The sequence below is a fragment of the Apteryx mantelli genome, chromosome 6, assembly GCF_036417845.1.
Source record: "Apteryx mantelli isolate bAptMan1 chromosome 6, bAptMan1.hap1, whole genome shotgun sequence".
Lineage (NCBI taxonomy): Eukaryota > Metazoa > Chordata > Aves > Apterygiformes > Apterygidae > Apteryx > Apteryx mantelli.
Genome location: NC_089983.1, coordinates 14,978,948 through 14,992,396, shown reverse-complemented (window position 1 = coordinate 14,992,396; position 13,449 = coordinate 14,978,948). Strand labels below are relative to the sequence as shown.

Here is a 13,449-nt window from a genome sequence, read left to right as displayed (position 1 = left end):
CGTATCTTACAGTCTCTGGATATGTCACACATCAGAATATTAAAACAAACTAAAAATATTTCTATTGCAAATCTGTAAAGATCTTGGCAACATCATCCTTTTAAGTTTAGTTAATAAAAATAAAACTGGCTCATTTAACAATGTCTTTACCATGCTGCACACAGCAACTCAGTGTATTAAAGTCCTATGCAAACCTAATTTAGGGCTTTATCTCAGGACTGCAGGCAGATTTAGTTGCAGTGGCTAAAATCATTAGGAGTCCAGGTAATATTTCCTCATAACTTAGATCTTTCCCCATAACTTCCCCATCTCCCTCTTTCCTTTGGCTAAGGAAGGGTAACTAAAGACCGTGGCCTTCCCCAGCATAAACAGTATTACTAGAACTGCTCTAGTGAAATGTCTGGAAGACACTGAGCTATCAAACCTTTCACAGTGCACTGGGGCATTGAGGGTGCTTTGTAGGCAGTGTCTCCACAACTTTGATGTGGTTCTGTGACTAAAGGCTTATCACCACAATCTGTACTTTAATACAACTTAACTGCACTGTTAAAGCATTTTAAGCCCCCTCTTTTACACATTAGTTTGGCCTCCTGTTCAATGTTCTTTAAATTAATTGGATCATGTAATTAAATATTCTCTTTGGGCAACCTTCATAGTAGTAGACAGTGCTGCCTCCGCCTGAATCAGTGTTTATGGTGTAATTTTTCTAGTAGGCAAAAAAAAAAAGATCAATTCTGAGACATTATAATGCAGATGATGCTTTAACTCTAAGTGTGCATGTCTTGTTCCATTTGTATTTAACTGGAAAGAGGTGAGTAACTCCAGGATTATCAACCATGAATACCTCTAAGGAAGCTGAGAAACAGGAATGGCAGAGGTAGGATTCAGAAGGATAAGAAATTTCTTCTTGCTCTAGTAAAGGACTGTGGAATTGATCTCCCCAAATCCAGCAGTTCTGTATTGCTATAGAAGACACTGAAATGCTACAGGACCCATACCAAAGAGCTGGTGTCCTTAGTACATTCATAGAATACAAGAGACAGAAAATTAATGCTTAGATGGGGCAGTCATCCAGAAACAGCACAAAATCAAGCTGAAATATTGTAACACAAAATCCACAGGAATTATTTCACAGAATTTTCTTGAGCCTGTATGATTGCATCACAATCAGCAACAGCCAAGAACTGATTCAAAGTTAACCTTCTCTTAGCAGATATGTGAGAACTCCTGCAGCCCTGTTCCTGGCCTGCTTGGAGCATTTGATAGTCTACCAGAACTGTTAGCTAAAAAATCTAAAGTCAGGATGACCTACAGCACTTTGTTCAAGTAAATTTCACATCTCAAAAACTTAATATAATTACACTGAAAATGTACAATGCCATCACTATTTATAAACACATTAGGCGGTGTTTTCCATATGTATTCAAAATATAAATGAAATCCTGAGTTTTACAGGAACTCCAGAGAGAGTCACAGGACTGCAAAGTAGGAAGTGGCTACTTCTTATCTACGATACTTTTAAGTTTCTCCAACAACACATCTCTTCCAGTGGCAGAGTACTGGTACTTCTTTAACTCTGGACCTAACTTAGAGAATTTGGCTAAGACACAATGCCTTGACCTCTTTGCCCAGATGTGCAAGTTTTAATGGTTCTGAGGGTAGCATAAGTGGTGGTAGGCAGCATCTGTTGCATTTTGTAAAGTTTTGGATTTGCAGCCTGTAAAACACAAATGCAAGTGCCATCAAAGGGAATGTTGGTTGGAATATGTTTTAGGGCAGGAAACTGGAGGGTGCTGCTGAGATGGTTGCTGGCATGTACCACTTTTCCCCACCAGACCCTCCAGCAAAGCTAATCAGGTCTTATATTTGAAGAATCAAATTGATAGTGAGATAGGCAGATACTTTGTGTTTTCAATGCAAACAAAAGTCAGGTTCTGTACTGTTGCTTCTGTCAGGGAGGGATAGGCCGGGTAACATTGGGAATAGAGGTAACAGCATTATTACATGTTATGTTTTGGTTCTTTTCAAAAGCTATATATTGGTATTAAAAGTCAGGCAAACTATTTTTAATTTTCATACCGTAGAAAAAACAGTATAAAATATTTCTGCTAGTTAGTTTGAAATCATCTGTGCACTGAATGAAGATTTGCAGACTTTTGATGTAATGGTAGTAATAGTGAAAATGAGGTTTTCACATTCACACAACTGCCAGAAGATTGTCTGTCTTCCTACAAAATAAAAAAGACTTGTGGAAGACAACACAAGCTAATGAAAATTAATAAAACACTTTATTTGATTGATTTGAACTATTACAACATTGAGCTGTAACACAGCTACCAAATATTAGACACACAGAGTTCAAGTGTCCCTGAAGTCTGGCTGGCAGACTATAGTTGATGGAACTGTAGGGCTTATTCCCACATACCTGAGAAACACAGTGAAGAAAAGTTGTGAAACTTCAACAGTCTCCCAGCCTCTAAGGGCTACAAAAAAAGGAGTGCTTATAACTGGCATTTAAGGCCTCCTCCAGGATCAGTGGACATTCCTGATGTAAAAAAAAACATGTATGCAAGCAAGCTTTTTAAAAATAAACAAATCAACTCCACAGCCTCTTTACCTTCCTGGATATCAAGCTGGAAAGTAAATGAAACAAGATGGATCCTCTCACTCTCACCCAGAGGCAATGATTCAAGCCCATCACAATTTACCTAAGTCCTCCTGTAAAAAGATACGGGTTTGGGGAAAGACCTTCAGTTCTATTGCCAGAATTTAATAAGTTACCCACAATATCCCAAACCCACTGCTAGTCTCCTTTCCTTGTGCAGTCAAGGCAGGTCTCTTAACATTGTAAATCTTGGCTTCTTCATACACTGGAAGCCAGTCTTGTCTAACTGGTACAGGGAGTACTGGAAAGCACTCAGCCACGAAAAGCTGTATCACTAGTTCAAAATAAAGCTCTGACCATCTAGTGGTTTGTACTTCCCAGGTGAACTGCTCCAGCAAAACCTTCATGTCTGGTGAGGTAATGACCAGAAGGCACAATCTTACTGAGTGAGTTTTCCTGACTGTAAGGTTGGCTGCATAGATATGAAGAAGGCCTCATCTGAGCTAACAGACAAAGCAGACAAATCTAACTACAGAGCAAGAAACGCCTTGCTTACAGAAGTCATCGTTCCAAACAACCTGAAGTAGCTGAACGATGAGCATCAAAAAACTACTACATTTCAGTAAGTAGTCCAGCAGCTTTGGGGTTGGAGGGAGAGAAATCCGAGTATAGGCCCCTCTCCAGCAGCCCTTGAAAGCAATTGCCATAGACGCTTTGGGAACAGAGAGACGTTATACATCTTCATCTTCTTTCTCTAAGAAGTCAGTCAAGGTACTGTCATCTACAGGAATTAATAAGTATTCCACACCATCAGCTCCCTGAGAACAGACACGCATACACATTCTGTTAACACTGGCGGAAGCTGCAACGCAAGCCACTAGATAGCACTACAACACTGACATTTATTTGCAGTGTGGGTGAGCTAGCCAGCATTCAGAAGGACTACAATGCTAAAATCAGATGAATATTTCACTAGAGCAATGCTGGAAATGCACAAGCACGGGGAAGAGTCAAAGCTTCTGGCGAGCTGTGCTATTCTGCCACTACACAGCTCCTCAACACTGTATTCCCAGATTTAGTACTGGTATACTGCCTCATTATTAGGGTTAGCCTGCACTCTTCAGTCCTGCAAATATAGGTAACTAGAGGAAGCAGACTGACAGGCTCCAGAGCCTGTCACTTCTCAAGCTCTTCAGGAAGCCATGTTCCACAAAGCCCTGTAGGCTGCTAGATAACCAAACCACACTGCACTTTTTGCAGCCTCCTATTCATGTAAACAAAGTTCACAGACTGGAGGCATGGAAGGAGCTGCCATTATAGAATTTCAACCCTTTCCTAGTGCCCAGGTGCTTCAAGCAATACAGCCTCACTCGGAGCTGCAGACTTATGTCTCAGGGATACTTAGTAGCAAGCAAGTAGCTTTTTGTTTAAGATAACTGTATCTGCAGAATTATCTTCTTCCTGCAACTCACCCGCTTGGTCCGGATGAGCTTGTGGTCCCTGAATTCTGTCAGCTGTGCCCTGAGTGTCAGGTCACTGTTCACGAGGAATGCCTCCCGACACTGCTGATAGAAGTCTTGGAAAGAGAGCCCTAGAGACAGAAGAGGGTGAGGACAAGAAGTTGGTCAGATTCTGAAGATCCACTGCTTCCTCCCAGCACTGTTCAAAGAGCATCTTCTCCCACCCCTTGCATCAGGCAAGCATTGTCTGACAAGTGTTCAGTAGGATATGAGAGAATGCAGATTTAGAAAAATCTCTTAAGTGAGATATAGAAAAATTGTTGCATTTCAAATTGATCACAGATTCAAAACAAAGTTCTTATCAGCACTTCTTGCCCAGGTACGGCAGCCTTATTTCAAGGATACACAAAACTTTGTTGAGGTCTGGAGTGTTTACAGACCCTAACAGCTTTCCACATCTAACAACGGATACAACCTCTACCTACAAATCTTGCTTTGGCTTAGACCACAATGGATACAACAACATCACTGCTTGTTTCAAGTACACAACTAAGCCAGTATTTCAGAAATTCATATAAAAGAGCCAATTAAAGTTCCCATCACTCTATTTGCCTAATAGAAAGTTTAATGGCACTTCAAACACACTTCTCAACATGGTGATTCTCTCTTAATTTCCAGTCCCTCTATTTTACTTCCATCTTTCTTTATGATTAAATGCTGCTCATGTCACCTACAATAGCTATTAGAGAGAGGGACAGAATAGTCTGCATGTATCCTAGAATGCAGGGACACACCAGAAAACACTTAGATAGGAACAGCATGGGAACAGAAGCTTCTGTCTTTCCTTGGTCCTGTAAGTGCTAGAGTTATGCAAATTCAAATTCTTCCTTTATTTTAATTTTGTAACTCCACAGTCCCCCACGAAGGACATCAGTCACAACTAAATATCAAAGCAGACAACAGTAAGAGGAGGTCCTTTGGAACCAGCTAGTTCCTGTTAGAGGCAGACACAGCACCACTAGAAGACAGTCTATGCCACTGTGTCTCATTGAGTCAGCAGCTACAGCACTTCTGTTGCTGGTGATGCAACCTAGATAACAAAAGTCAGTGTCCACTGTGACTGAGCTGGCAGTGATGCCACCCCAAGCAGACAAGAAAAGGTGCTTATGTACCTGGGTAAGATGGGTTGTCCTTGTTCTCCAGCTGGTATTGTGCAAGCAACCTGAATATCCCCCTAAGTGGGAGGTAGAGAGGGAAAATCAAAAGAAAAAGGCCCATTAGAAAATATTAACTGATTTTTCCCTCATGAAAGGGCTTTGTACATGCAGCTAGTGACTCAGTAAGGCCTGCTATCCAAACTCTGCTCCTTTAAAGTAATCAATTAGTTAGAACCCTGGTCACGTTGTTTTTATCTTAAGAACTGTTTTCAGAAGACAGGGCTTGCCTCCTGCTATGTGTATGCCTAAGAGTTAACATCAAACTTAGGACCAGAGTAATCCAGTAAGGACTGGAAGCTCACAAGGTGCTGCTATGAAGTATAACAGTGTCTTACCTGGCATTGGGAGTGAGACTGCGCAGGACGTGTGTTAAGGAGCTCAAAGCCAAAGATCCAGACTGCTGTACTAAAAGTGAGTTTTCGTAAGAGGTTTCTTCCACATAAGGACTAAATGTGGTTGTTTCATACCAAAGCCAGTTGAAGAGGCTTTGCTTTGCCTGATCCCACACTGGACAGAGAGAGGAAGAAAAAAGCAGACAGAATTGGGAGATTTAGCTTTTCTCAGGTATTAAATAAGCAACATTAAAATGTACTTGGTTCTACTGTAGGGTCTGAGGAAACAATATATTCTTGTGGAATTTACAGTACATTCACCCAAGCACTTGCAGTTCAAGCCAGACAGATTTTCTGCAACAAAGCATTTGCACGTCTCCTTTTTGTACTAGCTTGACTGATATGCTGTAAATCATGCCAGCACCAGCAGAGTGCAAACAGGTTAAATAAGGTTTAGATAAATTTCTGGGTGAGAAACAGAATGGTTCAGATGCAGTAATAGATATAACATCCAATCTCCATTTCAGGAAGTCTTTAAATCAAAGACTGCTAGAAGCCTGTAGTCTACTCATGTTTTCAGTGTCTTTATACACTTTTAGTTCAACAGGACCCCACTCCTAATCACGGCTTCTAGCTGCTTTAGCCAGACATACATCACCAGGTCTATTTTACACATCAGGTGTAATATAGGAGCTTGTGAAACACGCTCAGCAGCCCCAGAGTAGAATGCAGATTCTTCTTTTTGCTACAGAGAACATCAGGCCAAACGGTACTCACTGAGAGGAGCGTTGATGTGATCGATAGAGGCAATGAGGTAAATGCTAGGCAGAGAAGATAACTGTGCAAGGATCTGCTGACTTCTTTCTCCTCTCAACATCTGGCTGTCCAGATTATGAATGAGGACATAGAGCTCTAAAGATGGATCTGCAAGGTCAGAAAAAAACAAAAAAGAACAGATCAAAGGAACTTCACACAAAGTGGTTTCCCACTCCCAGTGCAGCCTAGGACAAGTCTAGTTCATCAGGCTCACATCCATTTTCATCATCCCAATATCGAATGACTTTCCTTATACAGCTCACCGAAACGCTTTCTCTCAATTCACTGTACTGCAGCTCTCATCACAACTACTGTTCTTTCTGCAGCTCAAGCTTTTCTCTCATAATCCACTTTTCACTTGCTCAATGCTTTACCAGGAATTGCTCTGTCAGCTATGGCTTTTAGTCCTGAAATTCAAGGTCATTCGACTGTATTTTAGGAGGGAAGTCTAAGCACAGTTTGTTCAGCTGCTTTTGAGGTACATGACTAGGATCCTTAAATTCCTCCTCACACACTCAAAACATATTTTCTATTCAGGATTGGATCCAAGCTATACTGACTTCATTAGAAATTTTTCCAACTGAGCCCTCAGAGGAAGCCAAAAAGACTTTTAGCATGGATAACGCAAACGGTAGACATTAAAAGTGCCAACTTAGCTTGTTGCTGCTCTTAGTTATCCCCAGGGAAGAGCTGCTTCCTGAGCTCTGAAGCAATTCTGGAAGAGTAGCCAGTTTTTTTTGCAGAAAGCAAATACATATTTGGCTACCAATGGAAACAGAAGCTTCCACAGACTCCCAGTCAGATCAGCTATAGTGTAGTACACGAGACTGATTTACACAGATTCAAGTGGGGACTGTCATTAATCAATCTTTTCCACTTCCATCAGAAATACACAAAAGATAATGATGGAAAATGGAGTGTAAACTTTTGAACACAATCCCCTGTGCAATTAAGATTCCCAAAGCAATTTGTATGTACACACACACACAAGCAGTACAACCTATACACAGAGAATTCAGCAAGCATTCTGCATGGTGGTTATCGTTTAATTTTGAACCCATTTCTAACCTGCCTGTTCAACACTGCTGTCCTCTATTTCATCTTAATGTTGGAATTTGCATATATTAAACTTAAATGACTGTTCCACTAAACCATGTACACTTAAGTCTCAGCTCAGCATATACTGAAATTTATGGAAAGACTCCCAGGCCAGGATTTTCCAGAGCTGCTCAAAGGACTTGGCATCCATCAGCAACTGCCATTCCAAATTGTTTGCAAGTTCTTCATCCTGTTTATTTCAGTGATGTTTATCTTTATCAGGTCCTTCAAGCAGCCACTAAGAGCCACCTTCACTCATGTATCAGGAGTTTATCTATCCTGTCTTCCACCAAGAAACATATGGCTATAGAAACGCTGTATATGTAAAGCACAAAGGCACTGTGCTGAATGCAAGAGATGAGCATTTTAGTTTGCTGAAGAAACAAGGAGCCTCTGTCCTGTTAGAATGCTCATGCTCTCCTCCTTCCATTTCTAGAAAACTTTGTGGGTGAAACACTGACAGAGGTAACAGCTGGGGGGCTTGTATACATATATTCCCGGTGCATATGTTTTAAGAAGCAGCATAAACTTCAAGACAGCAAATATATTGGGTACAATAGACTAACAGGTTGTAACTGTCCGTATGAAAACTGTGAGGTAAGAATATGCCCCGGCTTTCCTAACAGTAAGTGGAGTCTACTGTTTTAATATATTAGGTCAGTCATTTTACCTTCTTTAAACCTTTTCATGATGAATTCAAGTTGGTCAAGGGGGCTACGGAACGTCCCAATATGCTCCAGTACTTCCTCTGTGATGGAGTTCAAAACCTGGAAGAGAAAATTGCAGAGTCACCATTGTTTCTTTGGAAGGGCTCTGGCACTGATTGACCTATTACAGAAAATCTGAAACTTAGCCTTTGACTGTCATGAGGAAGATAATCTGATTTTTACCATCAAATCTTGAAACCAGTCAACATAAGCCTAAAATTGCTACCCTTCTTCCAAACAGTGGCATAAAATAAGACTTTAGACTGATGAGTATATATTAATAACTGGAATCACAACTCCCTGGAAAACGCATGGGCTGATTTCTTTAAACTCTTAAAAAAAGAGATGGGAACTACTCTTCATTCAAGAGTCTGTTAGCTATAGGCTGTAGGCAGCTTTTCTTAGAATTTGTATTTAAAGATTTTTTTGGTACATATAACACAGGAAGATTAGAAAAAAACCATGAGCTTTTACCACACTTACTGATCTCACAGTGATGCTGGGGAAGTATCCATTAACCACAAGGTGAACAGAATCCTGGAGCACAGAGGTACGGAACTTCTCCAACAAATCCCGCTTTGAGCCCAGTCCATAGAGCACGATATTGAAACCCAAGCTGCAGAAAAGTGAGCAAATACACCAAATCAAAAGTGTACAGTTCCTCTTAGGTTCATCCATCCCCATTTTCATTAAGTAAAATGATCCAATCCAATCTTGCCTCTTAAAAATTCATGTTTCTAGGGAATTCATTAACTCCAGGCTTACCTTCAGCTCACAGATGACAAATAAGGTCAGCTACAAGGAATCAGAAACGTGGCATCCTAGCAAAAGAAGTGTTCTGGCAGGCTAGAAGTCTGCAATTTAACAAAATGTCTATGGAACAAAATGGTATTGTCCAAGAATTCTGTAAGACTATATAGATCTACATCTTCAAACAATGATGACTAGAATAACATTTGAATCTTCCCCCTTCACCATGTGATTATATTGAATATTTACCATGAGTCACAGCAATTACAAGAAAAAAGCAAGTGTGCTATCCACTTGCAAGGTGGGTTTCTACTCTGATCCACAGGTACAGTTTCAAAGCAAAATGCCACTATTCTCATACTTCCTGCTTATTCTAATTGTCCCATTGAGAAAGAAGCAAGAAAAAACAAAAGAGTGTGGTAGCGAATCACAAACCTTTGTTTCCTTCTGAGGAGTGAAAAGCACCATCTTGACCAGAAAGACTGTCAGACCACTCCAACAACCAGAATTGGGCAAGATATCAAGGTGCGGTGTCACTGACTTCAATATCATCTCTGGATTTGTCCCTTTTATCCTGCCACATACATCTCTAGCCGTTTTCCCAGGTCATTGAGTCACAGACAACTCCTCCTCCAGCCAGTCTCTGACTTTCGAGGTTACCATCTTTTTCATATGCTCCAACACTCCCCATGGAACACAAATTCCTCTCTGCACTCCACTCCCTTGCAAAGCTTCCGAGGGGCTTTCTGCTCATCAACATCTGCTCCTGCCTCAGAACTTAACTTCAAAGCTGGTGCCTTGTCTTCTCTAAGGCACTTCAGAGTCTCACAGCTCTATTCTACTTCACTGTTGAATTTCCTAGAAGACTATTCTTTCTCCTTCCCACTAGCATACACACAAACCCAGACAAAATTTATGCTGCTAAGATTTCCAACAGCATTAAGATTTCCGCTGGCCTAGATCATTAAGTACCATAGACACTCAAAGTTAACACTACTGTCACACCACTGGGGATGGCCACATAATGACTAGCCTACCACCATTTTCTTCAGTATCAACCATACTGCTGTAAGCAAAATTGTTTCTACACAAACAGCACTTTTCTCATCCTTCAAGTTCTCTCTTTTGTGAATGCACTCTAGCTTCGTTTACAGAGGCACACACAAATGAACCAGGCACAATGCAACCTCATTTCACTTCAGGCATTCAGTTCAAGGAGTCAGTCAGATATGATCTGGTCTGCAGGAAACATTGTACTAAATTAATGATGCCTAACTTTAAACATGAGCACTAAAATTAAGGAAAAGATCATTCCTTAACTCATCCACAGAATGATTGTTGGCACGAGGGGAAGTTTACTGGCAGTGTCTGTTTACTTGGCTTCTTCAGTGATTCTCACTGCATACTTACTGTAACTGCAGCATCCACTTGGAAAATAGGGACTCATGCTGTTGGTTTAGCTCTTTAATTTCAGCAGCAAAGGCAAGGGGAGCTTTTTTCAAGAGGTCACGCAGTGTTTCCTGTATTGAGAAAGAGATAATAAGATGGTTTTCAAAGCTGAGAAGACAGGACAAATGTCTGGAGTCCTTACAAATACTCCTTTAGTATACTCTCTAGCTAGGAATCAGAACAGTTTTCACTGACAGTGCACTCAACTCATGTTTCCCTGTGAGGACCCCTGTGAGAACTCTAAGCATAGTTTTGCTTATGAAGAAACAAAGCAAAGAGCAATTAAACTTCTTATGGGAAATGGTAGCCAGACTAGGAGTAGAACCAAGATTTGTGCCAGTATCACACCATATTTTAACTCTTTCTGTTGGGTCTGGGAATACCACTCCTGAAACAACAGACACATTGAGAGCTTTCACAGTACCAAGCACTCTACCAGGAAGATACCAAGACCACAACTCTGTTCAAAGAGCAAGGGTTTCAGTCAACATGCTTAGCAATGGTTCATATGTTTGTCACTATAAGAGAATGCTCACGGACATCTTCAAAGAGAAATACAAATACAGCAGAAAGGAAATAATTTGCAGCTGAAAGCTAAATGTAGAAAAAGTGTTATTTCAAAATCATCATGAATCAAAAGATTAATTCAGCTTTAAAGACGTGCTGGAATGCTGATATTTAAACAGCACTGTAGCATGACAAATAGCATCAGACTACACTGTTCTCCCTTTCTCTTCAATTTTAACAGCTTTGCTTTCTACTCCCCTGCAGAAGACAACAGTTTACTCTGGAAAGAACACAAAAGGCAGATGCAATGTTTCAGACAAACATAAAGCATTGAGAGACAGAACTGCCAAGCCTTCAGCTTCTCTGGTGCCAATAGTAGATTTAATACTGAAAGCCTTGATTTGCCTCCAGATCTGTTGTACAAAAACTTAAGAGTCCAGATGTTTCTCTGTGTAGTAATTCCAGACAACAGTAGGGCATCAGGCAGTGTATATATGCTGTCTTTTAAAACTCAAGTGATACAAAAAAAAAAAGTCACAGACAAGAGGGCACTACATGTATTTTACATGGTTCCCTGGCACCAGTCTCTTTGTACCTGGCTTTCTAGGGTGCAACCACTTGCTCAGAACCAGCTGTGAAAGTGGCCTATGGAGAAAAATAGTCCAGCAAGTCAGCCATCACAATTAGACAGTTCCTGTCTCCTAGGACTGGAGTGGGACGAAATGCATTTCACAAACTAGAAGACAACATTTAGAGCTGACCCATCCTGCATGGGGCTTGACCCAGTAATCCACGGATGAAAAGGGATATTTCCACCTCCTCTACACAGATTCTCCTAATATAATCAAGATGGCTTGAAATCCCCCCACCCATTTCATTTATAAAAATGCTGGTTTGGTGTTAATTTTAAATGCAGGGCTCTACAACTCTGTTTCTCCCTCTTCTCCTCCTCCAAAAGCCAGCTTTAACCTGTTCTGGCAATTGCAACTTTCAGCTATCTACTCTAGCAGTGCTTTGTCTCTGCATTTTCCCTGCTGTCTCAGGGATTAACAACCGGGCAACAGCCCACTCTCATTGTCCTTGCTCAGGAGCAGCAGTAGGAGACATGATGCTTAAAATGCCACCAACTACCTGTCTAACCCAGAGTTACCACCAAGATTGTCTTCAGCAAAGATAAACTGAAAATAGCGACATCAGGAAGTTTCAGAGGGGGAAACCTATATCCATGAAACCAAAAGCTCTGAGAGTAGTTTGGTTCACCATGAAACGCACCTGACTCAACCTTCTTTTCTGCAGTTTCTGCAGTGTTCGGTCCGAGGTAAGCACTTTGGAACTACTGTGGGCTTCAAAGTATTCCTCCACCAGGTTGCTCTGAAAAAGCAACAGCAAGATCAGCCACTCTCCCCTGTTACCAAGTTACCCTGTCTCTGCACCCACAAACATGTCTGAAGATGACAAATAAGAGATATAGAGCAAGGCTGAATAGAAAACCAGAAGTTATTTGCAAAAATGGCTTCTATAGTAATCTTCTGCCAAAGCCAACCCAGTCAGATGGTTCTCCCCTGGAGAGAAGAAGAGGGAAGATTTTTCAAGAGAACAGAACAAGGCAACAGTTCTAGAGGGTGTGGGGATCCCTGGTGCTGAAGGAAGTCTGACACAAAGGTAAACATTGAGACAGAAAGTAAGGTGTACTTCTTCTGATGCAATAGGAGTCTATTTCTTCATTTCTCAGTGCAATGACTCCTGCCTCACAGACATCTTAGAACTTCTCCTTCTGAAGCTGTTGAGGATACAGACTGGGTTAGCCCACAGGCTCACACACTGTGAGGGTACAACAAGGATTGCTTGGAAGCACAGCAAAAGCTAATGCAGCTGGTCTGGTTTGAAATGAGTCTGGCAGTTCTTCCCCTTATTTAGGCCTGGCCACCTACAGCTTACTGTCACTAAGTGTCCCTTCACTCTTGCTAGCTCAGGAGTGTAATTTCTGCACACTCACCATCTTGTCCTCCTTCATTTTTTTGGATAAGGTTTTTTTGGGAGGAGGTGTAGATGCAGCCTTAGTTTTTGCTGGGGTCTTTCGGCCTGATACAACAGTGTTGGCTTCTTTCTGTTCTTCTTCCTCCTCCTCCTCCTCTGAGCAGGAAGCAGAATATTCACTCTCACTTTCTAAATGAGTGTCTGGAGCTAGAGGATAAATTTAAGGTTAAGAGCTACCAATGACTTCTTACACAGAACCCATTTTGCACAGTCCTTCTCTCCCACATATGTTCTCTAGAGGTTTTCCAAGCACGATTCCTAAACCTACTTAACAGAAAAGTAAAATCAATGCTTAAGAGGACTGCAAACACACACAGCCATTTCTTTCCCATTTTTGAATTCAAATTCTTGTTTAGTAAAGCTCTGCCCATTGATACCAACTGAGAAACACAATTCTACCCCGAAAAGTGACTAATAAAGGACAACAAAATTCCCTGTTTCTCCTAGTATGTCTACAACAGAGTTTTCCCA

General features: G+C 41.1%; 1 protein-coding gene across 1 annotated transcript in view; it reads right to left on the bottom strand.

Moving 5' to 3' along the window:
• Positions 1–2,456: 2,456 nt before the first annotated feature.
• ORC2 (origin recognition complex subunit 2) overlaps positions 2,457–13,449 on the bottom strand; it is an 86,498-nt gene continuing 75,505 nt past the window's right edge. Inside the window, exons 17-26 of the mRNA XM_067298873.1 lie at positions 12,938–13,125; positions 12,214–12,312; positions 10,396–10,505; positions 8,719–8,851; positions 8,199–8,295; positions 6,392–6,538; positions 5,618–5,789; positions 5,238–5,299; positions 4,078–4,196; positions 2,457–3,423 (exon numbers count right to left, since the gene is read on the bottom strand). Of these exons, the coding sequence (XP_067154974.1) occupies positions 3,337–3,423; positions 4,078–4,196; positions 5,238–5,299; positions 5,618–5,789; positions 6,392–6,538; positions 8,199–8,295; positions 8,719–8,851; positions 10,396–10,505; positions 12,214–12,312; positions 12,938–13,125 (1,214 nt within the window). The 3' untranslated portion in view covers positions 2,457–3,336. The remainder of the gene's footprint in view (positions 3,424–4,077; positions 4,197–5,237; positions 5,300–5,617; positions 5,790–6,391; positions 6,539–8,198; positions 8,296–8,718; positions 8,852–10,395; positions 10,506–12,213; positions 12,313–12,937; positions 13,126–13,449) is intronic.